At 40.1% G+C, this 23,634-nt stretch overlaps 2 protein-coding genes across 2 annotated transcripts; one reads left to right on the forward strand and one right to left on the reverse strand.

Annotated features, from left to right (window-relative positions):
- Positions 1-329: 329 nt before the first annotated feature.
- On the reverse strand, positions 330-16,015 carry TOPORS (TOP1 binding arginine/serine rich protein, E3 ubiquitin ligase). Its single transcript, XM_063455255.1, has 2 exons — positions 15,845-16,015; positions 330-4,855 (listed from the first exon to the last, which is right to left on the reverse strand). Exons 1-2 carry the CDS (start codon positions 15,908-15,910, stop codon positions 1,883-1,885), a joined length of 3,039 nt encoding a protein of 1,012 aa, XP_063311325.1. The 5' UTR covers positions 15,911-16,015; the 3' UTR covers positions 330-1,882.
- A 589-nt stretch (positions 16,016-16,604) lies between these two features.
- SMIM27 (small integral membrane protein 27) lies at positions 16,605-23,359 on the forward strand. The gene is made up of 2 exons (XM_063457244.1): positions 16,605-16,703; positions 22,953-23,359. The coding sequence occupies exons 1-2, from the start codon at positions 16,659-16,661 to the stop codon at positions 23,058-23,060; spliced, it is 153 nt and encodes a 50-aa protein (XP_063313314.1). The 5' UTR covers positions 16,605-16,658; the 3' UTR covers positions 23,061-23,359.
- Positions 23,360-23,634: the final 275 nt, after the last annotated feature.

A 23,634-nucleotide genomic window follows, 5' to 3' on the forward strand; every position in this document is an offset into this window, starting at 1 on the left:
TATTCAGTTTGATAGAGATCATGGACTCAAAAAGTCCTATGTTTGGGACAAAAAGGATAGTCAGTACAGCTATATAGAAAATCGATATATAGAAAGTGTGAATGCACCTTTAGCAGCAAGTCATTAAAATTAGAATTGTATTTAAAAGAAAATTTTAACATTTATACTAAACCAAAATAAATACCATTAAAGCACCACTTAATGCACCCAGTCCACCTTATTTCAATCAGCTGGTCTGGGTGCAGTTTTAAACTATTTAAAAACGTCAAACATTGGCTTTTGAAAGGGCAATGTTTTTCTTGAAAGTTTAAAAACACCTCTAGCGGGGGTATTCACTGAGAATGCAAAGTGAATTCCAAATACAAGGTAAAGATAACCAAAACGAAAAAAAATTAAATATGCTTCCAGTTTAGCTACTTTGGCCTTACATTTGAAATTTACTCTAGTGAATAATCCTGCAGGGGACTGTCGACATCCATGAGAATGTTAAAATCAAATACTGCTTATAGGAAAGTATTGAATTTAACACTATTAGAAGCATTTGATTGGATGCGAGTGCAGCTATTGCCACAAATGTGCATCACATCCTCAATGCTCCTCTATGAAAAGCACTGAATTGGATGACAAGCCACCAAGCTGATCGTCTATGAAGACATTGCTGTAGACAATGAGGGAAGCAGCACCAAGGGAGACTCCGTGCATGAAACAAAAAAAAAAAAAAAAAAACAAAAAAAAAGGAAAATGGTGGGGGACTAAATCTAATGTAGGACTAGGGTTTTATAGCATTAAAAATACAAGTGTGTATTCCTACCGCTATAATGTTGCTTTAAAAAGACTCGCAATGTTATACTTCATGAAATCAGTGCAATTTGTATGCTCTTCAAAGTCAAATGCAATTTTACCAAACAATACGATCCATCTCTCTTCCAACACTTAACCATATTTTTTTTAATTATCTTGGTATTTCAGAAAGTTACTTCATCCCAATTTTCAATTAGCATTCATTCTGTTTTTTTGAAAACACAATCTTACACTGATAAACTACAAGTAAACTCTAGAGCTGGTATACAAGTACTTCTGAAATTACAGAAGCCTATGGTTTACAAAGTAGATCAAGCATGTGTTTTAACAATGCTTACTACTGGAAGGCAACCAGTGGTTTGTTCTGTACAGTTTGGATAAAACCTTTTCGGTTTTCGAAATACAAATAAAACAGAAAAAGAGGAAGTGTTACTGTGAAGGGGGGAAATCAAAAAGGTTGAATGTACACTAAAAGGCTAAATCTTGTAAGCATTTGGGACCCAGCTGGGCAAGGTTATGAGTGTGCCAATGTTTACTTAGGAGGGAACTAAGTTTTAATAAAGGATTTCCACAATAAATCACACTTTGCTTTCTCCTGTTTTTTTTCCTCTTGTATATAAAACGGATTGTATTTTAGTGCGTTAAGCCTGGATTCAGGAGGTTGAGGTTAGTGTGTTTTTGAGCAGCTGTTTTTTTTGTTTATTTTTTTAAAATAGAATAAGTAAGAAGTCAAGAATCCAACAGTGCATTGTATTGATGCACTACAATGTCTAATGTAATTTTATAACATTATGGTCCTGCAATGCCAATAAGTTATAAAAAGGAGAAGAATGGGTGTGAACAGGCATCCTCAAAGGCTCAATATACACTTAAAGACTGAGTTTTGCAAGCACTTACCACCTGAAGAAAAAAAAAATGGAAACAGACAAAGCAATTAACCCATGTTTGTTGTTGAAGATATTGATTGAATAGAAAATAGCATATCTAAAGAACACAAATGAGACTGGCAAAGAAGGTCTGCATTAAGCGTCTGTATAACAGATTACACCACAAATATTTCTGATAAATGCAGCATAAGACACTATGTAATATTTTCCAAGGGATCAATTTCATGGCCATTCTCAGCAAGAAGTTCTTGAAGTTCAGGTGTTACTGAAGGTGTTGATGGTGTGGTAAAACCCTGTGCAGCCTCCACAGTCAGTAATTCCAACTCCGTTGATGAATCATCTTGGCGAGTTGGGTTGAGGGGGAAAGTTTGGTCTGCAGCTAGGGTCTGCTCATCAGAGCTATCAAAGTGCAAACCATCCAGTATGCCTGTGGTGTCATCAATATGTTCACTGTTTGAACATAATCCATAATTTGTAGAAGGTGGCTCTGCCCTATCTACACTCATTAAGTCTGTTGTGCTGACAGTGGCAGAGGTAGATGGGGACTGGCTGTACAGAATAGTAGAGTCAACACTGTTTTCAACTGGCATTAAAGTACAAATATCACTGCGAGGTGGATCCTCCAACAGTGGAGTTTCACTGTCACTATCAATGGTAATGATAATGGGAGAAACAGCAGGAGAACGGGGTGTCTGTTCCCTATGGCGTTTCTTCTTGTGTTTCTTCTTTTTCTTTTTTTTGTGATGCCTTGAGCTTTCCATTGCTTTGCCCTCATACACGATTTCTACACTCGGACTCCTTGTCTTCTTCTTCATCTTTGGTTTTGGCTCTTGAGATGATGACTCTGTGAAATCATTCTTAAATGCCCCATCACTCTTGGAAGAGGTAGTTGTTACTGACTGCTTAATTTCATCTGTTGTCTTGCTATTTAGATTTTCAATATTGCCCTCTTTTTCCTGGTTCTCAAGATGTCGTGTTTTGTATTTTCTTTTACCGCTAGGCTTGTCAGATCGAGTGTGATCAGTGCCTGATGTAGTTCTCTGACTGCCAGAATGACTTCTTGATCTGCGTCTTTCACGATAATGCTGCCTGCCAGTAACATGTTCCCGATCACGTCTAGTTCCCTTTCTTTCAGAATAAGACTGCATATAGTATTCTGTACTATCAGATGGTCTAGAATAACGACCTAGACCACATGCTCTTCTCTTATAGGATTGCTCATTACCATCTCTTCCCCGATTTCTGCTATAATAAGTGTACTCCCATTGATATGTACTGCGGTAGTTGTCTGCAGTAACGTCTTTGTTGTCACGACTTCTTGATCGGCCTCTGCTGTGGTTTCTGCTTCTTGAACTAGACCTTCCCCTTTCTCTAGAACTTTCACTAGTCAGTGACACAGTCCTGCTTCTCCATGACAAACTCCTGTCTCTGCTCCTTGATCGTTTCCTTTCCCGCCAGCTCTTGTGTCTGCTTTTTAAATGGGTTTTGCTGTGGTGCCTCCTTCGACTGTCATGACCTTTATTACGTGATGAACGAGAATAACAATCTGAGCTCCTTGACCTTGCCCTTCTTCTCGACAAGTAGTTACTATATGAATCGCCTTTATCCTTGCTTGATTCTCGTACATTCTTAGTAGACCCATGGAGTGGCTTTTTCCTCTCTTTCTTTTTGGCATAAGAATGTTTCACAGACGAAGAGTTCTTTTTAAGGTTAGCTTTCCTAGTCATTTTTTCATTTAAAAGAGAAGATGGAGATGAAGATCTGCTGGACACATTACTGTCACTTGAAATGAACTGTCTCAACTGAGGTTTTTTAGATTTTTCACATTTCACTTCACATAGGGAGCTTTCTGAGTCAGAAGATAGCTCCACTAATTCTGGCGTTCTTTCTGCTAGTGGCTTAACATAGCCTACTATGACACAGTCATCAGGTGTAATTGACACATCTTGCTTATTTTCAGTAGTACCATCATTAGAAGTCTCGACAACCACCCTGCTACTTGAAGGATCATCATCTGAACTTTCAGAGAGATCCACCGTAGTTGACACAGCTGTTGCAGGTTGTTCTATTATAGAATATGAAGGTCCAGGAGTTTCATCATCCCATGGGGCTTGGCCCACAGAAATGGAAGACTCAGGAATATCTCGGCTCCTATTATCCACATCATCTGGTGAAATTGTGATAATTGATGATTCAGAATGACTTCCTTCCTCATATGATGGTGCAGGGCAATCATAATTGGCATGCTGGTCATATGCCTCAATATTATAAGGGCATCTAGCAAAGTTTATGAATTCATGCAGAAAGTGGTCTGTGCGATGTAGGAGGAAGGGACGCAGATCCTCAACGAAGGCTTGACTTTCAAGGTCATATCGTGTTACATTGCTCATGATTATGTGCTGCACAATGTTTACAAGAGATCCATGACTGCCAAATAGAACTGTTAATTCTCTCTTCAGCCAAGGAACAAGTCGATGGAGGCAAGCAGGATTTCGGCGGAAGAACTCTGCAGAAATATCACGATAGCGACCTCCATCCTGTATATTCCTAACACGTACCCCAGACCGGTAGAGCGCCCTTCTAAAATTGATCAGCTCCTGCTCTTGAATCTGCCTCATAGATCGGCCCTCTGCACTAGCCTGTCGTCTGGATGCCAGCCTTCGTAACATCTGATGAATCTCACTTCCCCTTTGCTGAGAAGTTGTGTTTGTAATCCCCTCAAACAAAATACCATTGTCAGGAGGAGAAAACGTCCTTTGTGCAGATGAAGATCTCAGTGTTCGCCTGGGTGCATAATCCCTGGTAAGCGTTGTACGGTAACGAAACCTGTGTCCTTCTGGACTAGCAAAAGAGCCATTCATGGTAGGCCTCAAAACATACTCCTTAAAGTCATCCTCAGCTCGAACGCTATGAAAAATAGAGTGGAAGGGTTGCTTGCACAAAGGACATTCAGCTTTGTTTTTTGCCCATTCCTGGATGCAGCGAAAGCAGAATCGATGCAAACATTGGTCTAGGTGAGATACATTATCAAATCTGTCCAGACATATGGGACACTTGGAGTCTGGAGAGGCATCAGCTGCTGCTCCGTGGCCTTGTAGTTTACTTGTGCCAGGCTTTGGAGAAAAGCCACTTCCCAGTGCGAAGTCCTCATTTGATGATGCCATCATCTGTAAAAAAATAAATATATTTTATTACAATTAAAAAATTAAAATAAACAATTACTGAGTGATTTGTTACTTTAATATATAAAAATGCACTGAAAGTTGAACAAAACATGATCAATTTAGCAGTCAACTCAAGCATTCACTAATGTTATTCTATGTCAACAATGTTTTTACACATCTAAGGCATAATACATTTGTACTTCTCAAATTGTTCTTACACACAAAAAAATTATAATATACACACACACACATATCGCTCATATATATATGAAAACGTCCAGTGAGAGCTGTGTATATATATATATATATATATATATATATATATATATATATATATATATATATATATATATATATATATATATATATATATATATATAAAAAAAACGAAGGAGAGCTCTCACTAGACTTTTTCGACCAAATTAAAATATTTATTGTGACTTTCAGCAGGTTAAGTGTTGTTACTAACTACAAACACCCTTAAATACCCAAGATGCAAAAATCACATTATCAGTTCCAACCAATTAGCCCACAGTAATCATCCAGGGACAGCCAAAGCAATCACTCAAGAGCAGTGATACTGGATCAAATCTAATGGTGCATAAAACACATACCCTAACATACTCATCCATCACTTATACAAAGAATTGTGAATATAAAAGTGACACCACCATTGACAGAGAGTCTTCCACTGTCAATATTACTAAAATTACAAGTTTGCTGACAGTTTGTATCAATAGCAGCCAGGCCACAGTATTGGACATCAAGTAGCAAAAGGTTCAGGAGAATTATCACTAAACGGGAATACACAAGTAACCAATCAAAAGGAGTATACCCCCATATAAGCAGTGCATCATATCATATATAATAATAATCTTACCACCAAATATAAAGGTGGTATGTCAGGCATGTTGAAAAACCCCATTGGATAGATTTTCCTTTGGAACAATGGTTAAAATGATTTCAGTTAATACTCAGGGCCTAAACTCCCCTCATAAGAAAGCGTTAGTTTATGATTTGAGTAAAGAAAAGGTGGATGTAAGAAACATTGCAAGAAACCCATTGGAGGGGAACTGATAAAATTAAATAGGGTGGAGATAGATTCCCAATACTACTACAAGCATCCACCAAAGACAGAAAGAAAAAAGACGTTGCTATTATCGCTCAAACAATAAAATATGAATTACTGTATCAATATTCAGAAACGGAAAGTAGATTTCTAATTGTTATATGTAAATTAAACGAAATTAAATACACTTTGGTTAATGTATATTTGACAAATATCTTCCAAGTGGTGACTTTAAAAAAATTTTTTGAACAAGTAGAACTATTGAAGACTGGAGTCTGCCTAATAGCAGGCAATTTTAACTGCGTTTTGAATCCCACTATGGATAAAAAACTAAGAATATGAGCGTTAATAGTGCTGTAATTAATATGGCTAAATCTCTTACAAATACTATGCATAAGTTTGATTGTTTTAATCTTTGGAGATCTTGATATCCATAGAGATTTTAGATTTTACTTTTTCTCTAGAGTGCATTTTTCGTATTCACGCATCGACATGGTTTGGGGAAATGCTTTATCCATAGAAAATATAGATAAGATTGTGATAATGGACAACATGTAGTCCGATCATAGTATTAATAAGTGGTTTATGAAGGACCAATGGAATAACAGTTGTAGAACTCCATTGAGGATGAATGATTATTAGACAACGCAAAATATTTAGTCTCTTAAGGAACAGATCAAACGCTTTTTTGAAGAGAATAATCCTAAAGAAACCTCTCATGCTAATAACTGGTGTGCCTTTAAAGCTACCATGAGAGGTAACTTTATAAGTTTAAATACTAATTTTAAAAAGGATAAAAGAGCCGACCTAATAAACACTGACAATTTAACAAAAGCCTCAACCCCCTCTAGGACGAATGCCGAAGCAGTAAGTGAGATTAAAAAAAAAACAGATTATCCATATAATTATGGATAAGAAAGCAAAGATTATAGAGAAACTAAGAATGAAGAACCATAGTAAAGGCAACAGGGTGGATAAGTTGTTAAAGAAGTTGAGAGATAAAATCATATCAAATAAAATTACTAGAATAGAAGCTGATGGAGTGGCACACTTTTCTCCTAAATCAAAATAGTTTTAACGCATATTATAGTGTTGTATGCCATCCCTGCTATTGATACGGGTATAGATAAATATTTAGATAATACCAATGCCCCGGTAATTTCTTATAGTCAAAAGGACATGCTTAACGGTCCGATAATGGCCCAAGAGGTGGGGGAGGCCATCAAAAAAAATAAAAAATATTTTTTATAAAACTTTTGGAGAACTACTTAGCCACCATTTAGCAGACACTTTCAATTATATAGGGAGAATGGGCCATTTTCCAAATTAATTGCTTAGAGCGAATGTACTACCAATTTTAAAGCAGAATAAAGACCATGTAGAGTAGAAAACTATAGGCCAATCTCACTTATAAATACAGATGTTACGAGGTTGAAAACCATGTTAGATAGCATTATAGATCAAAATCAAATAGGATTTGTTCCAGGGCGAACAGCCTCAAATGACACCAGATGTATTATCAATATCTTAGACAGCGCCAAAAGAAAAAAATATCCCTGTGGCAAAACTAACCTCGCCACTGGGTTATGGAGAAGCCTGATTGCCAGTCTCCTGACTATGGACCCTCTCATCAGCCCATGCTAGACTTAAGCCCCATGGCAATTTGACTGTGTTTGTGGGATCTGAGCGCTGTTTGGATATATTAAGCGCTCAGATCCAAGCCATCTGGGGATAGGTTGAATATGGGGGTTCTGTTCAGTATGATAGGAATTATGTATTTTTGCTGTTGTTGTGAATAGAGACATTTTCTGTACCTGGAGATAGTTGGCTTACCACACCCAGTTAAGCCAATTATCTCCAGGATAGAGGACTCTGTGGAACTGGTTTTGGCTGGAAAGCCATGCTTCAGTGGTCACTGTCAGGATATTTAGATCGGCAGACATTTTGTGCTATGATAGAAATTAAAAGTGTATATTGCCTGAATCACTCAGAACAGAGCAGACTCCATTTTGGATTTTAAGCTAACAAAGACACAGATTTCTATCCTTTCTGTAACGCTAACTACTGAGCTGGGAGCTTAGGAATGTTTGTATATACAAACCAAGTGATAAGAAATGAGAACGGGGGATGGATTCTCTGTCTAGATGCTAATGAAATAGAAATAATTCTAAACCCAGACATTAGTGACAGAAGATTAGTAATTAATTTTACTTTCTAAATTTTACAAGATTCCCATAGTACGTGAAAGGTGAGACTAAGTTTCGAACTGTCATATTAGAAACTACAGCAGGAATTGGAGACACACTGTCTGAAGAAAACTCTTTGAACTGACAAGTAACCTTAAAATTATGACAGCCATATAGATAACCAAATAACGTCAGAATAGCCACCAGGAAAAGTTAACTCTTTCCTGGATAGGAATGTTTAGTGGGACGAGACTGCCCTCTATAGACCAAATACTTAAATTGCTATCTGGAAGGTAACCACACCTCCAGTCTTCTATTGGTCTATCACCTAGTGACGAACAGATAATTTTTCTCTTTTAAGACAAAGGGAAGAGGGGGGCTAAGTCAAAGAGTTGGGGGAAGTGAGCAGTGGAGGCGATCGTAAGAAGTCAGGATCGTAGGCTAAGTCAAAGAGTCGGAGTTGAAGTGAGTTGGAGTTTGGGTTTCAGATTCGGCCATGCAGAGAAATCCATGACAGATATCCACTCCAGAGCACTCAGAATTTCTTACACACCAATCACACAGAATGTCTACTCAACTGGTAATTATACTGGTTTCATTTAATTAATCTTAATTAATTAAACATTTTCGAATAGCATGATATATGACTGGATTTATATTTAGAAATCTTAGTAAACCAAGGAATATATAGTTAAGCATTCCATTCTGCAGGTGGAAAAGAGTAATTATATATTAGTGTGATTACATCACATGTTAGCATATCGTGTTATTTATCCAGGTGTATTGATTTGCTCTAAAATAAGATAAAATATCTGTTTAGGCAAGTTAAAATTCAGCTTGTAGAATCCGGTAGATTACTTTTATTGGATGGTTCCAGGAAATGACTAATGAGCTGGTTTAGATGTTGTGTTAATTAAAATTACATGAGAATAGGTCTTAATTACCTAGGAGGTCTAGCCAGCATTGAAAGGGTTATTCTAACTGTTAGCTAAAGTTTTATGGCCTTACGCTGCAAGCTGTGTGAAAGAAAGCTTTTCTGTGTGTGTAAGTTTCACTTTCGTTCTCTGTGAAGCCCATCATAAATCTTGTCTTGACAATTGCTATGTTAACCATTGGAATGTGTATTGCCATTGTATTGCATACTATGTTATACTAAATATTCATTGATTATCACGCATGTTACATATTTAATTTGTCACAATAAATCGTATCTATTTTTATAACAAATTGTGATTTTATTTATATGGAATACATTTCACTTACATGATAACGATCTTTGGTATCTGAGAACTGAAATAGTGGGCAATTCTCAACTGTTTACTATTATCCCATAAATATCCCCACATCACAAAGGACTTCGACCTAACTTTTAAACCAATGGAAGGAACTGTCTGATGTTTGAGTATGTTTGTATTTGGAGTATGCTGATTCTATGTGAATGTGATGTATACTTTTAAAGTTATGAATATTGTGTAAAACTGTATTTTCCTGCCTGTGATAATTATGTTAGCCCATTGTGTTCAGTAATTGTATCACAGGCAGAGGGGAGGATTTCTGCTGGTATGAATGGGAGTGTTTAGCTGTGTTGTAATGTATTGATTGGTTTGTTCTTCAAAACCCTGTGGGCGGTACTATGTTTGTAAAATAGGCATAAAAGCAGAGTGTTTGACTAAAAGCTTCAGTTCTACTTCACCCTCAATTTGGAGTGCTGTCTCTTATTGGGGGAATCTGCTACAAGGGATTGCTATGCTCTGCATATTCCCTTGCTATAATCACTCCTAAGCTCTTGTAAGAGCTTGTTCCTGCCTTGCTCTCTGGAGGAGTCTACGGTGGTTGTGTCGGCTGTAGTGCTGGAAACCCTCAGGAAGCGCTAGGAGCATCCATCAATGGAGGTACCCAGTCGGGGTGCCAGGTGATCCGTTACAATCCCCTTACTACTGTTGGCAGTTGACGCAGAGAAAGCGTTTAAAAGGGGCGATTGGGGATTTTTGAGTAAATCTTTATTAAAGTTTAGGTTTCAGGGCTGGATACACCAGGCAATCCTGTCCTTGTATTCTTTCCCTTCGGCGAGGACAGTTGGCCCAAATATATGTACTAACTGGTTCAAATTACATAACGGAACAAGACAGGGTTGCCCGCTGTCTCCAATCCTGTATATTATTTCTATGGAGATATTGGCGATTAATATTATAAACAACCAACAAATAAAAGGCATTGCTACAAAACAAATTTAAAATCGAACTTATATGCGGATGATTTGATCATAACCCTAACCGACCCTGTCATATTTATAAACGCTTTTATGAAGGAAGTAAAGACGTATAGTGACATCTCAAACTACTAAATAAAGGAGAATAAATCAACAATTTTGAACATTAGTGTAGATAAAGAGATTAAAGATCTTACAAACGCTAGTTATAAATTTAACTGGGCTAATACTACCCACCAGTATCTTGGTATACTTCTGACCAAAGATGTCTCCGACTTAATGCAAACTAATTTTTTTAAGCTCCTTTAGGGACATGAACAAGTCATTGAAAAAATGGAGAGATGTGGGGAGGATGAATTTGATTAATGCATACCTTTTTCCTAAATGGGCATATCTATTTTGAATGCTCCCCTTAAAAATAGCTAGATCTTGGCTAGATATGATCCAACATTTGGTTACTAATTACATCTGGAAGGGTAAGAGACCAAGGATTAAAAAAACAAACAAAAACCAAACAAACAAAAACCAAAAAAAAGTGAGATTTGGGGCATAAAAGATTAAAGCTCGATAATGTGGTTTAGGGGCACAGATTCTCAAATAATCTGTTAGAAAAACCAATATATGTTTGGACTCACTACTGGAAGGATGGAAGGTTATTAAAAAGAAATGTGACAGAATAAATTACCCATAAATATTAATATGACTCTGATACCATACTATGTAAAAGATCTATACTTAAACAGGTGGATACAAAAAGGTATCAGTCGAGTGGAACAGCTAATGGAGAATGAAAAATCAAACCCTTTCCACAGTTGATTCAGCAATTCCAGATACCAAATAATGAACTATTTACATACTTGAGACTAAAAAAATTATATAAATCAAAACATTATCCGAGATCCCCATGAGGGTACTAAGTTGATATGTTCAGTGCTTAAAAATGTACAGGTCCATAAAGTAGCCTCAATAGCTACTAGTGGATTATTAAAATTAGAAGCTCCTTCTGTTATAACAGGATGTCAAAAATGGGAAAAGGATTTAAATATAAAAATTTAAGAGGAAGGAGTGGTGTTCGGTGCTTCCCAGAACATGTAATTTTTTTCCATTGTTTGAACCTTGCTGAAACTTTAAAGTAATGAACAGATGGTACCTTGTCCCATCTAGATTAGCTAGCATGTTCAAATCATGCTCGCCGATACGCTGGAGATGTAACAAGAGACTTTGCTCTTTTGTCCACATTTGGTGAGAGTGTGAAATAGTGATGGAGCTTTGGATTAAGGTTTTTGATATAATAGAGAACTTAATAAACAACCCTTTTCCTAAGGCAAGGGAAAATGCTATTCTGCATCTGAACATTAAAGGATTACAATACAAAGAAGCATATATATTCATTCACTTTATGGTAGCAGTCAAAATAATCATAGCACGTAACTGGAAAGTTTCTACACTCTTTTCCATAGAAAAGGTGATAACACAAGTTAACTTCCAATTAAAGTACAACTATATAAGTCACAGGGGATGGATCCAAGGAGTAAAGATTTTAGTGAGTATTGGCTTGATAAAATGAAAGTATGATAGGCAGGCGGACCCAGAGTTTAAAAAACAGGAAGAAGGTATATATGTACTTATGTGTATATGGGAGTGCGTATTTGTGTACATCTAAAAGTGTTTGGGTATTTGTGTATAGGAATGTGTATACATATTTGTACATGTGTAAAGGCTTTATATGGTCTTTATTTTTACGAGGTAGGAGATCCCCCAAACCACTCTTGGTCGGTGTGTAATTATAAGGGGGGCAGGGACTAGAACAAAAATACCCCCCCACTACACAAACTGCAGCCACTAATCAAATACTCTCACTGCATCCACTACACACACACACACATATATTCTTGAAAACATAAAATATTCTGACTGGCATGTATATTTTGTGCATTTACCTTAAAAAAAAAAATTATAAATTTATGCTGCACTCCTAAACTCTGGCGCTTTCCTCTGCAAAAGTAAATTACTTCAACACCCTCATAAGCACACTGTCCTGCCAACCCAAATGCCTATTTCACACTTTTAATGCTCTCCTTGGCCCTGTTGCTCCCCCTCCTCCTACCACCCTGTCCGCCTCAAACTTTGCAACTCACTTCACAGAGAATATTTCTACAATGAGGGAAGAGATCTCTTATCTCTCTCCCTCCCCTACCAATACATCACCCAACCCCACACACACTCCATTGTTCTATTCCCCATTTGCACCTACTACAACAGAAGAGGTTTCCGCTCTGCTCCAGTCCTCCCGTCCCACCACCTGTTTGCTCGATCCTATCACCTCATATCTCATCCGCACTTTGTCTCCCTCTCTTGCTCTTCCTCTCACTAATGTTTTCAATCTCTCCATTTCCTCTGGCACATTTCCTTCACCCTTCAAGCATGCAACCATAACGCCAATTCTGAAAAAGCCAAAACCTCGACCCCAACTCCCTATCCAACTACTGATCTATGCCTCCAAGATCCTTGAGAGATTTGTGTATGCAAGATTGACAGACTTCCTCAAATCCAACTCTCTGCTTGACCCGCTTCACACTGGATTCCGCGCTCGTCACTGTTGAAACAGCTGTGACCAAAGTACCCAACAATTTAATCACTGCTAAATCTCGCCCCATTGCTCTACCCTAGTTCTCCTTGATCTTTCTGCTGCCTTTGACACTGTTGATCATCAACAGCTTCTTCTCATTCTCCATAATCTCATTCTACGAGATACTGCTCTTTCCTGGTGCTCCTCCTACCTCTTCCAGCACTTTTTCAGTGTTTCTTTCTCTGGCTCTGCCTCTTCTCCCCAACACCTTTCTGTTGGTGTCCCCCAAGGTTCAGTCCTTGGTCCCCTACTGTTCTCTATCTATAGTGCCTCCCTTGGTAAACTCATCAGCTCCTTTGGCTTCTATTAACATTTATATGTAGATGACACGCAAAACTACCTGTCCTCTCCTGATCTCTCTTAGCCAGTCTTGACTCGTGTCTCTGACTGCCTCTCTGCGATTTCCAACTGGATGGCTGCTTACTTCCTTAAACTCAACCTGTCCAAAACAGAACGTCTGGTCTTTCCTTCCTCAAGTGTTGCTACTCCTGTGTCTGTCTCCCTCCAAGTCAACGGCGCCACAATCAACTCTACCTCGCAGGATCGCTGCCTAGGTGTTCTCTTTGACTCCTAACTCTCCTACACCCCTCATGTCCAGTCGATCGACAAATCCTGGCGCTTCCATCTCAAAAACATAACTCGTATCCACCCCTATTTAACACCAGACGCAGCTAAGGTGCTGGTCCATGCCGTTGTTCTATCTCGCCTTGACAAGTTAGATATCGGGCTCAATATAAGATTCTGGTGCTTGCTTACAAGTCCCTACATAATGCTGCTCAAGCCTACCTATCCTCCAAAATACACAAGTATGTCCTGTCGAGGCTGCACCTTTTCTGTGGAACTCCCTTCCCGTCTCCGTTAGCCTTTCACCCTTGTCCCCACTCCCTCAAAAAATATTTGAAAACACACTTCAGGAAAGCATATCATTTAAACTGTTAGCGGATTTTCTTCTTGATCTGTCCGCTCTGCCCATGACCTTCTCCTGTCCGCTGCTGGCACCCATACGGCCAGCTCACGCTTGCAAGACTTCTCAAAGGCAGCTCCCTTCCTTTGGAATAGCCTGCCTACCGCCATCAGACTCTCCCCTAGTCTTCAATCGTTAAAAAAGTGCCTTAAAGCCAATCTCGTCATGAAAGTTTATGGCCCACCAATGAAACCGCTTCCTCACATACCTGTCCCGGCACTCTACTCTCCTCCATCTCTTCTTCACTCCCACCTTGTTTGATTGCTATCTCCTGTCATATTGTATTTTATATCTCACCTCCTCTAGACTGTAAGGGTCCTCTTCAACCTATTGTTTCTGCAGGTTTTGGTAATTGTCTCATTAACTGCTAAATATCCCTCTCTTATAATATTGTAAGATGCTATGGAATTTGTTGGTGCTATATAAATGCTAACAATAATAATAAAAAATAATAAGTAAAGCAACTAATTTAACATGCAGTTCAAGACAACAGTCACTAGGCGGCAAACTATCTTCATGTATTAAAAAAAAAAAAAAAAAGTAAATACAGAAATTACTCTAGTTTACAGAGTATAAAACAAGTTTGCCATATACCTTCCCCATGCGATCAGAGACGAGCCAGTCAAATAAATAGATACACACATTTTCTCACACACACAAATTAATTTTGATTTAACTCCACCCGGCCCCCCTACATATGAGAGAACTGGAATTAATCCTTTCCCTGGGGTTCAGTGTAGCTGCTGAAATCTTAAAGCTCTTCTTGCACGCCGTTTTGTGATGCTGGGGCTGGAGTGAGAACATATCCTGACCCCACAGGAGGGCAAGCAATTCAGGGGCAGATTCAGATCCTCTGGGCCACCAGGTAAGCAGGATGAAGGCTCAACAAAAAATTAACAAGCAACAATATGTGGGGAGGCTGAACAGGGGAATGCAGTCGCCCCACATACAATCTACACTCCACATACTCAGCCTGTCAGATCACACCCCACACAGACCATGTCACATCACCACCCCACATACAGCCAGTAACCATGTAAGTCAGTCTCAACACTATCCCTTCACATAGTCACCATCAGTCCCCACACTTACCAATCACATTTACATTGCCAAAGTTACTCAGTTACAACCACCCTGCCACAGTCACCCCCATAAACAAACAGGCACCACCTCACAGACAGTAACCCTCATACTCAAACAACATAGAAAGGCCACAAGCAGCCCCCTTGATACACACTCCAAGCAACTCTCCACACACACACACACACACACACACACACACACACACACACAGAAGGCAGTCATAATTACACAGACAGATATACAATCGCAGATACACAAGGAAACTTACTGTCAGACACCCACTCTCAGGCAAATACATGCTACACAATGCCAGACAAGCGCACACACAGGTGCCAATACACACTGCCAGACTTGCATGTCTCAATGTTCAAGTGTATGTATGCGTGCATCTATAGCAAGTGGCAACATGGCTGAGGGTTATATGGTATGGGTAATGTCACGGTAATGTAGAAACATATATATATATATATATACACACACACACATACTTTTTTTTGTCCAGACATACATTTGACGTTACTTTCCAGGACACACACACAATACTTCTAAGGTGTATATTTTTGTGTGCACCCCGCTTGGTAGTGAAGGTGTTAGAGTGTCTGGGGCTGACTCTCGGTGACAGCCGGCCATTCACAGATAGCCCTTTATACAGCGTATATCATATGGCAGCATGTAGCACTCTATGCTGTTATAGCAGTAGAACTGCACACTACACAGCCATCCCCCCACCGATACCCAGCCCGAGCTCGGCCATCCCCCCACCGATAATGGACCGGCCATCTCCCACCGATGGTGCCTGTGGCCCCCCGCCCGAGCGGTGCCCCCGCATTGCTGTAGCGATCCCTCTCTTACCGGCTCCGCTGTCTCCTCTCTGGCGCCGCCGGCCGCTTTCCGCCGCCTGGCTCGCTTCTCCCTCATTATAGCAGGGGGGTGGCTCCGTCACAGACAGATCCCGGGCGGCTCTGGCAGGTTACAGTGACCCCATTACTGAGGTCAGCCCCGGTGTCTGCCGCCTTCCTATTACACAACAGCCACCGTTTCCGGCACTGACAGGAAACAGACCGGAGGAGCGGCTAGCCGGGAGGGAGAGCGCCGCACCGCGGGCAGAGTGTGCCAGGCCGGTGTGTGCTGACACCTAGCCGGCGGAGGGCAAACTGCACCCACACAACCCACCTTAATAGAGGGCACTCTCTACTATTCTTCACATTCTATACACAGAGCACTGCGGGTTTTAGTATATTCCGTTATAGAACGGGGATTCTCCCGGAACTACATCACAGCATTATCTTGTGTGAAATTTTCTTTAGTAATGTCATGAATATAGAGCCCTGAAAGAGGAAAACAATGATATTGCTGGGAATCACTGACTGTGTATTAGAAGCATTTCCCCCCCCACGACGAACTGTTTCCCTGGAGCCCTCTGCCATTTATTCAGTGTGATTTTTCTCTTTTTTTTTAAACCCAGGTGGACGCTTTGCCCTTTACAAACATGGCGGCCGCCTGTTTGCCATTGATTGGACTGATGACGCGAGGTGGGCATGCGCAGTAAGGCTCCCCGTGTCCCCGTTACTGGGTTGCCATAGTGCAGAGCTGTTGGAGTGTAAACAGAACAGAGACAGCTTTCCTCGGATTCCAGTTCTGTGAGAGCAGCCAGGGTCCGCATAGAATGATTGTGCTCAGCAAGAGAGCAGTGCAATGGGTTTACTCTCTGGTAAGGATAGTGAGAGCTATGTACTGCTAGAAACCATCTGACTCCCTATAACAGACAGTGCATTCTGTGCCCAACTTTCACAGGAAACAGAATTCACTGTCAAAGGGCAAAATATACATTTGCAACAGCATTAAAACTCATTATCACATTCTGATATTCACATGGTAGCAAGAGCCACCCTGTTTTACTGCACACATCACTCAATGTGATTAAAGGTAGCATGGGGAATGTTCTGCCATGTAGTTTGCAAAATGTATAAACATTTTTTTCCTTACACTATAGTTTCCCTTTATATCCTCTGTGTATCCCTAACACAGCATTAAAGCGGAACTGTCACCATGTGGAGACATTGCATTATTTGCAATTAATCAATGGTAAATTTTCACGCTGGACTAAAATAGTAAGTGTACTCCCACAGATGTGAGTAGGCATTGCTTTCATGATATAATTACTGACATAAGTACATTATTATTATTAGCATTTATATAGCGCCAATGTTTTCCATAGCACTTTTGTCAGTAAATTAGACAACTACAAAATGTTACAAGAACAATATTTTGATTAGAACACTGCTCGAAAAAGCTTACCATCTAGAGATTAAGTCAGCGCTATTTTTTGCTATTTGTTTCTTTTTGGGAAACATTTGATGCCGTGAAAGACATTCTTCCTTATTGTACTTCTTTGTGTGTGTACACACTGCAATTGATGTTGATGTATTTCTGGAGCACATACATAGAGCCAGGATTGGGCACTGACAAGTGAGTGAGCAGTTCACTTACCTGTTATCTCTATGACATATTTAAGTGTTCTTGCATAGCAAGACCACTTAATGTTATCTCACATATATATTATTATTCTTATTATAGCCAAATTTACCACCCTAACTCCTCCCACAGTTTTTACACTACATAGACAAAAATATACGAAAACGTGCAGATTGTTCCCGATTGGTGTGCTATTACTTTGTGGAACGTTTCGCCGAATGGTTCACGGAATATCGTCGTTCTTGTGGCGAAATTGGTCCCATAGGAATGAATGGCAAAATGTTCAAAGCTAGAGTGGGAGCTGGCAAAAGCTGAAAAATCAGGACATGATTTCTAAACTGCCACCACTCCCTCACTTTCAAGCCCACCTACACAAATCATATATCAAAACGTTCAGCTATCCCTGCTGCCACTAGAAATGTCCACGGCTAAGCCATAGTCCTGATAGTTTTCACAATATGACCATTTGTTTGCAACTCACGCCATCCATTGAAACTGAACTCTGCAAAGCTCACATTTGAAGGGCAATTTATAAACTGTAACTGTGCCTTCATTTTTTTTTTTTTTTTTTTAAATTCTTTATTTTTACAGTGCACATGAGGGTAACATACAGGCACATGGTACCCCAAAGGCAATCCACATGCGTATTTCAAAACAAAGATTACATAGCATAGAGAGCATTAGGGTATAGTAGTACGGTGCACTATTTTTTTTATATATATATGAACACGCTTAAATCACGCTGTTTAGGAATTGTATAAATTGAGATTCTATTAACATCAAGAGAAAAAACAGGAAGATAGTTTTGCAATAGAATTATCAGTTGCTGCCCACGTTAGGTTAAACAACACAAATTGTTTTGTCTTTTAAAAAAGGACATGAAAACAACAGCGTGTGTATCATTAGCATTTTACATGAAGCATTTTTCATTTTTAATACTTCAGAGACATACTATGCATTAAAATGTAGGTCTGAGTCTTGTGATTCTCACAATATAAAGCTCTTCGCTGTAGGATGTATAGGTTTAAAATATGTTTGAAGATGGCAACCGCCAAAATACTCTGACCTGTGCCAGGCTGGAGCAGCAAGTGATGTCATAGACAGGGCCTTTTGCACACCTGCTAATGTTTTTATAAATGTATGTTTTAATGTAACTGTGAAGCACTTTGGGCAACAACGTTGGAATTAAATGTGCTATATAAATAAATAATAACAGTTACTCCGACAACTCCTGTTGTAGACTACCGGTGGAGGCAAGAACACTTCACACAATTTCCCTAGAAATTGTAGCTTTTCTTTTTAATTCTTTATTTTTGTAGTGCGTATAAAGTTTACAAGCTTGGCTGAGGTGCCCCGAGAGCAGTCCTCAGGCATTTTCCTCGCTGAACATGCGGGACAAATGGAATACAGGCACAATTTTTATATTAATAATAATGCTGAGTGATTCTGCAGATAACACATTGCGAACAGTAGTAGCAAAACATACGGTTACAAAAGAGAGATAGACAGGACTGTTATAGGTTAGGAACATGCTAAATCGATCATTTTCATTACAGGCTGAAGTGTTGATATGTCAACTGGTACATAGGCTTTACTCTTACTAGTGGAGGAGCCCTCCTTGCCCTTATGGCTGTAGTTAAGGTAACCCCAGGGTTCTTATGTTGTGTACCATCTCCGGCAGCAGGGTATTAAGGCTATACTGAGATGCATAAGACACTCTGCCTAAACAACAAGTGAGGTTAAGGCATATTGGGGGAGCCTAGAGTCGATTGTTATAGCAGGCTAGTGCAGGAAGATTGTTTAATTACTGAGTATTTCAATGCAAGCTAAACTGTTATTCTTTAAAACGAAAGTAAACAAGCTGATGTCTAATAGCTAGTATCTATGAGTGTGTGCCACTGAAGCCCCTCTGCCCTACATTGCTATTAGGGAAACATGCAAGGGCAAATATGTGGTTTAGGTGATGTCAGGGTTCATGCCAAAAATAAATGCTTTTGCGATCCGAAAGTACATGAGAGAGTCCCTGTGGGTCTCGGGTCGTCTCCTCTGGGGCTTGGGTATCAATTAATTTCAGGTAGTCCCTTGGGGTAACAGGCAGTCGGCGGCTGGTATGTAGGCTGTTTCTTTGCTGAGGCTCTTCACCCTTTGCTGACGCTCAGTGTTTCTGTTTCCCGGGTCTCAGATCTAAGCTGAGCCGCTTTGTCGTCTGGTTGTGGTCGGCTCCTGTCACCCATCGCTAATATGTTGCTTCATGGTGTATAATCTGGGCGTCACCCCGCCGCCGGTCCTCTTTAGCTCTGTTTTGTCAGCAAAGAGAGTCTCGGGGGAGGTGAAGTGTCCAGGTGTAGGGCTGTTTTGTGAGGTATTACCTCTGAGGGCTCCGTGCCCAGGAAGGTAGATGTGGGTGCCCGCTCCGGTCTGTGAGTCCGTGGGCAGACAGTAAGTTGATGCAGGCTTAGGTGGCCTTATCTGCGTTGGTCGTTTGCCGCCATTTTGTTGCTCAGGCGCGACGTGCACCGTGCGGTGTTAGCCTGGTTTGGGGGCCGATGGTAGGCGGTGATTCTCCCCAGTGTGGACCGGGATAACCCCCCCGGCCCAGAGGGGGGGGGAACGGGGCCCGGGAGGCGCGTCTCTAGGTCGCCACACGGCAGCCGGGCTCTCAAACAGGACAGCGGCCGCCTGTCCCGCTCTTCACCCAAGCAGGCCCCGAAGTCTCGTGTCGCCCCTTAGGGCTCCGAAACTCCTGATCTCGGGGACTGTAGTGCTGCCGGCAGCCCCCCGGACACTTGGGGCTTCTCCTGGGCTCCAGTGCAGGCATTAAGCTTCAATAAGGCGCCCAAGAAGAGCAAGATTTGCCGGAGCCTCTCAAGCCTGCGACCGGACAGCATGGCGGTCAGGCCCCGCCCCCCAGAAATTGTAGCTTTTCTTGTTGTATATGTTCTAAATTTTTTGGTATAGACTGCATTATATGAAGAGTTTGAAGTTGAGTATATTTTCGATTAAGTGCACTTACCTTTATTCTTTGGGGTTTGTTGGTGGCTGTAACCATTGCCCATCAGGCCTCAGCTAAGTTGTCAGATGTGCTGTGGTGAATATAGTGCTTGAAGTGTTTTATTTAAAGGGACACTATAGTCACCAGAACAGCTACACCTTAATTTATTTGTTCTGGTGAGTATTATAATCACTTTCAGGCATTTTCATGCAAACACTGCTGTAACAGATCCCCCTGTTTTTCGTTGGATCTGTAATATATGTTGTAACAGCCTCGTACCATGTTGCCTGGGAACCTCTACCTTTTGTTTTCCTGCCATCATCCACATTGCCCTACACCTAAGAACAAAGACTGTTTCTGGCCCTTTAACTGTGTTGTGCAAAGAATGGGTACGTTTGATATGGCACTTCGGATACAGCCGAAGTAGTCGAAGTGGCCGCCCTTAGACAATCAAACACGTGGCGGCGGCCATTTTAATGCAGTCGAACGCGGTCAGCGGTGTGTGCCGTCAAATCCCTGGAACGGAAATCAGCCACACATTTGAACAAACACCGCTGACCTGTACCTTCCCCTACCCTTCGACACTGCGGCTGGAGACTAAGTCCCATTCGAAGATTCGAACACACATTTGAATGGGACTTTGTCATCTTTTTCGTGTAAAATAGACTGCCAGTCAACTAACGACCACCGCAGAAACTTAACCCCGTTTTACTTCGACACTTCGACAGAAGTCGAAGTGCGTTCGACTATTCGAACGCCGCCTTCGGATGGGACTTAGTTATTTTTCAAGGCAGAAATAGACCGACCGCACAGCCTGAATCTGTGGAACTGTTTTGGGCATGCAAACAGGCGTGCGGTCGGTCCAAATAGACTTTTCCTTATCTCTGGAACCACTGAACCGATTTGTACGAATTTTTTATATGTTTGTCCCCAAGTTGTGTTGTTCATAAAAATAGGATGAAAAATCTGTAGGATGAAAAATCATAAAGTTATAAAAATGCATAAAAAAGTACAAGTTTTAGCTTGGAGATAATTGAGTAGATACAGTAAGAAACTCAATTATCTCCCAAGCAGAGGGGAGGGAATCTGTGGGTTGTAACCATTGTCTTATTGGTAATGTCTAATTGTCTGTGGGTGACTCCCTTGCATGGGAGCACTGCATAAAAGCAGAGTACCTGCCATTAAACCTCAGTTCTACTTCACCCTCAATCTAGAGTCCTGTCTCTTATGGGGGGTAACCGCTATACAGCTATTCACACTAGCTCTTGTAGGAGCTTCTTCACTTGGAACACGACTGGATGCTGAGAATCCTCCTCACTGATCGGGAAAAGGACACCCTCCAGCGGTTGAAACCCCTCTGCAACACGGGGTAACCGCTACAACTGCATTTTTAAGAGAAAATATACCTCCTTTGGCCACTCTTCACCTTGCCACTGAGGTGATTCCGGGGGCAATGCTGCACAGTAGGCAGCACTGTCATTCAGCGTCTCCACGCTCTGCATGGAGACGCTGACATTTTCTTATAGAAATGCATTGATTGAATTAATATTTGAGAAGGTGCTGATTGGCCAAAACAGTGTTTGGTCCAACCCCCATCCCACCTCCTTGACGATTAGAAGGCCAGTGGTGCAATGCTTTTCCCTATGATTAAAAATGGTAAATTCTGATGGTCACCAAGGAGGTGGATTAGGAGCGGGGCCAGCTCCGACGGACCCGTGCGGTGCTGGAAATAAGGTATGTTTTAACCCCCTTCTAATGGAGGGCAAGTGGTTTTAACACTATAGGTTCAGGAATAAAAAAAAGTGTTCCTGTCCCTATAGTGTTCCTTTAATCAATTGTTTAAATTTAAGTTAATCAATGTAAAAAAAACACATGCCCATGAAACTTATTTTACGCTTTGGATTTTTGTCCCCCCCCTTCATATTTTACTACTTTCAAACAACTGACTTTTTTCCATCGAGTGACACTTCATTTTCCTCTTCCAACACCATCATCTCAACTGTCATTACAATAGTCGTCATCATGTATAGTTGGTTTTGAGACATTTTTAATGTCCCATGTTTTAGAACTGGTGCAGAGAACAGGGAGGAGACAACCTGGTGTGTTTTTTTTTTTGCCCTACCAAACTAGGAGTTGTTGAGAATTGTCAAGAGATCTGCAAATTTTAGACTAAAATAGGCAAGTTGGAAAAGCATCTTGGTTGAATAATTTTTACAGTTAAGCTTTTTGATTTAACAATTTTTCACAATTCCTTGTTTTGTGAATAAACCACAACATGTCTTAAAACAGACGGTAATCTATGAACAACATAAATGTTTGAGTTATGTAAAAATGTTTAAATATAGACTTTTAGAAAAAAATTGATTTATTACTATTTTTCTTAGGTGACATGTTCAGTTTTAGGACACGTCGAAAAAGCTCTGTTTTGAAAAAGATGTACTATGTTTTACTGTTGTAATCTAGAATGTCTTTTTGTTTCTCTGCTCCTTTTAGATACTTTTTTGTATTGTGCTAATTTCCTGGGGTTACGTCCTCTATGCAACAAGACTTGCAGCATTATGGCAGTTGCAGAAGAAATATCCAGATCAAATCACTGTGTGAAAATATTGAAAAACCAGGCAGATTCTGCTTAAATCAAAGTTTTGCACTTCATCAGCCTATGGCTGAAAACCTATATACTGCAGGATATAATATACTTCTTATCCTACGTCCAAGAAGAAATGGTACTTGCAGGACATCATCACAGTGTCACTTTGTTAAAGTGGACATTTTATTCTTTCAAAAACTGTTTAAGTATGGTCTGACATTATCAATGTATTAAAAAAATTACATGAAACCTCAAACATGTCAAGGTGAGGTTAGAGAAGAAAATAAAATGCTGTTTTAGAAATGTGTTAACATAATCAGAATGTTTTTTTTTTTAGTTATTTTTTTATAAGAAATGAATTGAAATACCAGTAGATACTCTGAACAATTATGTTGCATTTGTAAATTAAAGTTTTGTGAAAAACCTTTGGTTTCAACTGCACTATTCCATGATTCTATTATTCTACAAGCAGTGAAAAACAGCTGGCTTACTACCAAAAATAAAATAATACGCATGTTTAATCCATTCATTGCACTAGGAGTGCCTTACGCCTAACTAATTTCTGTTGGTTCTTTATAAATAATAATA

Source organism: Pelobates fuscus, chromosome 5 (assembly GCF_036172605.1).
Source record: "Pelobates fuscus isolate aPelFus1 chromosome 5, aPelFus1.pri, whole genome shotgun sequence".
NCBI lineage: Eukaryota > Metazoa > Chordata > Amphibia > Anura > Pelobatidae > Pelobates > Pelobates fuscus.

What these genes read in the sequence shown, in the direction of transcription:
- TOPORS (XM_063455255.1), bottom strand. Translation starts at nt 15,910, where the DNA reads ATGAGGGAGAAGCGAGCCAGGCGGCGGAAAGCGGCCGGCGGCGCCAGA. An exon ending in GAGAGGAGACAGCGGAGCCG is followed by an intron (nt 4,856 to 15,844) that starts GTAAGAGAGGGA and finishes ATTTTTTTACAG; the next exon opens with ATGATGGCATCATCAAATGA.
- SMIM27 (XM_063457244.1), top strand. Translation starts at nt 16,659, where the DNA reads ATGATTGTGCTCAGCAAGAGAGCAGTGCAATGGGTTTACTCTCTG. An exon ending in TGCAATGGGTTTACTCTCTG is followed by an intron (nt 16,704 to 22,952) that starts GTAAGGATAGTG and finishes TGCTCCTTTTAG; the next exon opens with ATACTTTTTTGTATTGTGCT.